Genomic DNA, 1601 nt, shown 5'->3' with positions numbered 1-1601 from the left:
GAGTGGCATGACCCGTAAATAGGAGGATGATCAAGGGAAAATGGGGAGTGGTTTGCATGGATAGTCGATGTTGAATCCCTTTATATTGGACAGTTCGTTAGATATTTGAAGGTCTTAATGATGTTGGAATTCTGCGATCTTAGGCTCGTTAGATTTGTCTCATCAAGCCGCTCGATTCGACTATAAGCATGTCACGTTTGAAAACCGTTTGTCAATCCAAATTGTGATTTGAACCTTCCAACAGCGCTTCGGATCCTCGATTCGGACCCATTTGGGCTCTGATTGAGTCAATTTTGATGTGTTGGGTTCGTATTTCCAAGACGTTCAGTTGATTATAAGTTTGCTGAAATTGGAGATCGGATGGTCCCAATTTTAATTTTGAAAGTTTTCAACTTGATTTTTGCCTCGAGATTCGTGCCTGATCCAGATAAATTTTTGATCATGTATCAATTATATTGCATTATAAAAAATAAAAGTTGATTTTAATTTTTATCTTAAAGAAAAAATGCAAATAGTGGGCTCAATATCCTCGCTGTATCCACAAAGCACAAATAACGCGTCTTCCCCACCTCGTCAATTGCCCCTAGTTGGCGACTACTCGTCTTCCCGTCATCGTCGTTTCTCCAGCATCCATCCATCTTCAACGTTTCTTACTTCGCTCCAGTTACAATCCCTAGCCCTTTCGAACCTAACCCCACATCATAATTCTGTAACATGGCCGATCGTCCAAACCCTAGACATCTTCAACGCAACATCATCATCCAGTTACTCGCCCTTTTCTTCCGCTCCTCCGCTCTATTCTCTCCTCCTGACAACCACCTCATCTCCTGCGGATCCATCTCCCCAATCACGCTCCACGACCATCGCATCTTCCTCCCCGACGCCACTTACCTCATTTCCAGTAATCCAAAAATCTCCATCTCCGCCGATGCTAATACCTTTTTACAATCCAACTCATACGCCTCTGTTTACCAATCAGCTAGGATTTTTACCGCTCCTTCTTCTTACGAGTTCGACATCAGAAGCAAGGGCATACATATCATCCGCCTTCATTTTTACCCCTTCTCCTCCGGTAGCCACAACCTCGCCTCCGCTCGGTTCCACGTATTGGCCTCCGGCTTCGTTCTGCTCAGCAATTTCACCGTTTCCTCTGATTATCCGTTGAAGGAGTTCATGTTGAGGGTGGATAGGGAAAAGCTCGTGATCTTCTTCGTGCCTGTGGATTCATCCTCTTTTGCCTTTGTGAACGCCATCGAGGTCATCTCTGCGCCGGTAGACCTTGTAGAAGATAAGGCGAGGCTGGTTCAAACTGATCAAGTTTTGAGCTTTGATGGGTTATCGAAGCAGGTGATGGAAACCCTGTTTCGGATTAATGTTGGTGGTCCGAAGGTGACACCGTTTAATGATACTCTGTGGAGGACATGGGTTCCTGATAATGAATTCTTCCATTCGGATTTTGTTACCAAAATCGTATCTTTTAGTGGTAGGATTATGTATCGGAAGTATAGCGCCAGCCGTGAAGTAGCACCTGATAGTGTGTATAACACTGCAAGGATTATAGATGTTGTTAATTCTTCTGAGGTAAGTTCTAGAATGACATG

At 44.0% G+C, this 1601-nt stretch overlaps 1 protein-coding gene across 1 annotated transcript; it reads left to right on the top strand.

Moving 5' to 3' along the window:
- Window positions 1–536: 536 nt before the first annotated feature.
- On the top strand, window positions 537–1596 carry LOC110114517 (probable receptor-like protein kinase At5g24010; the record flags this gene model as incomplete). Its single annotated transcript, XM_020847432.2, has 1 exon — window positions 537–1596. A coding segment is annotated over exon 1 (882 nt), but the record flags the coding sequence as incomplete, so codon positions are not given.
- Between the last annotated feature and the right edge of the window lie 5 nt (window positions 1597–1601).

Source organism: Dendrobium catenatum, unplaced genomic scaffold, assembly GCF_001605985.2.
Source record: "Dendrobium catenatum unplaced genomic scaffold, ASM160598v2 original_scaffold_47745, whole genome shotgun sequence".
Taxonomy (NCBI): Eukaryota; Viridiplantae; Streptophyta; class Magnoliopsida; order Asparagales; family Orchidaceae; genus Dendrobium; species Dendrobium catenatum.
The sequence above is the reverse complement of the archived record's forward strand: the minus strand, read 5'-3'. Positions and strand labels throughout refer to the sequence as shown.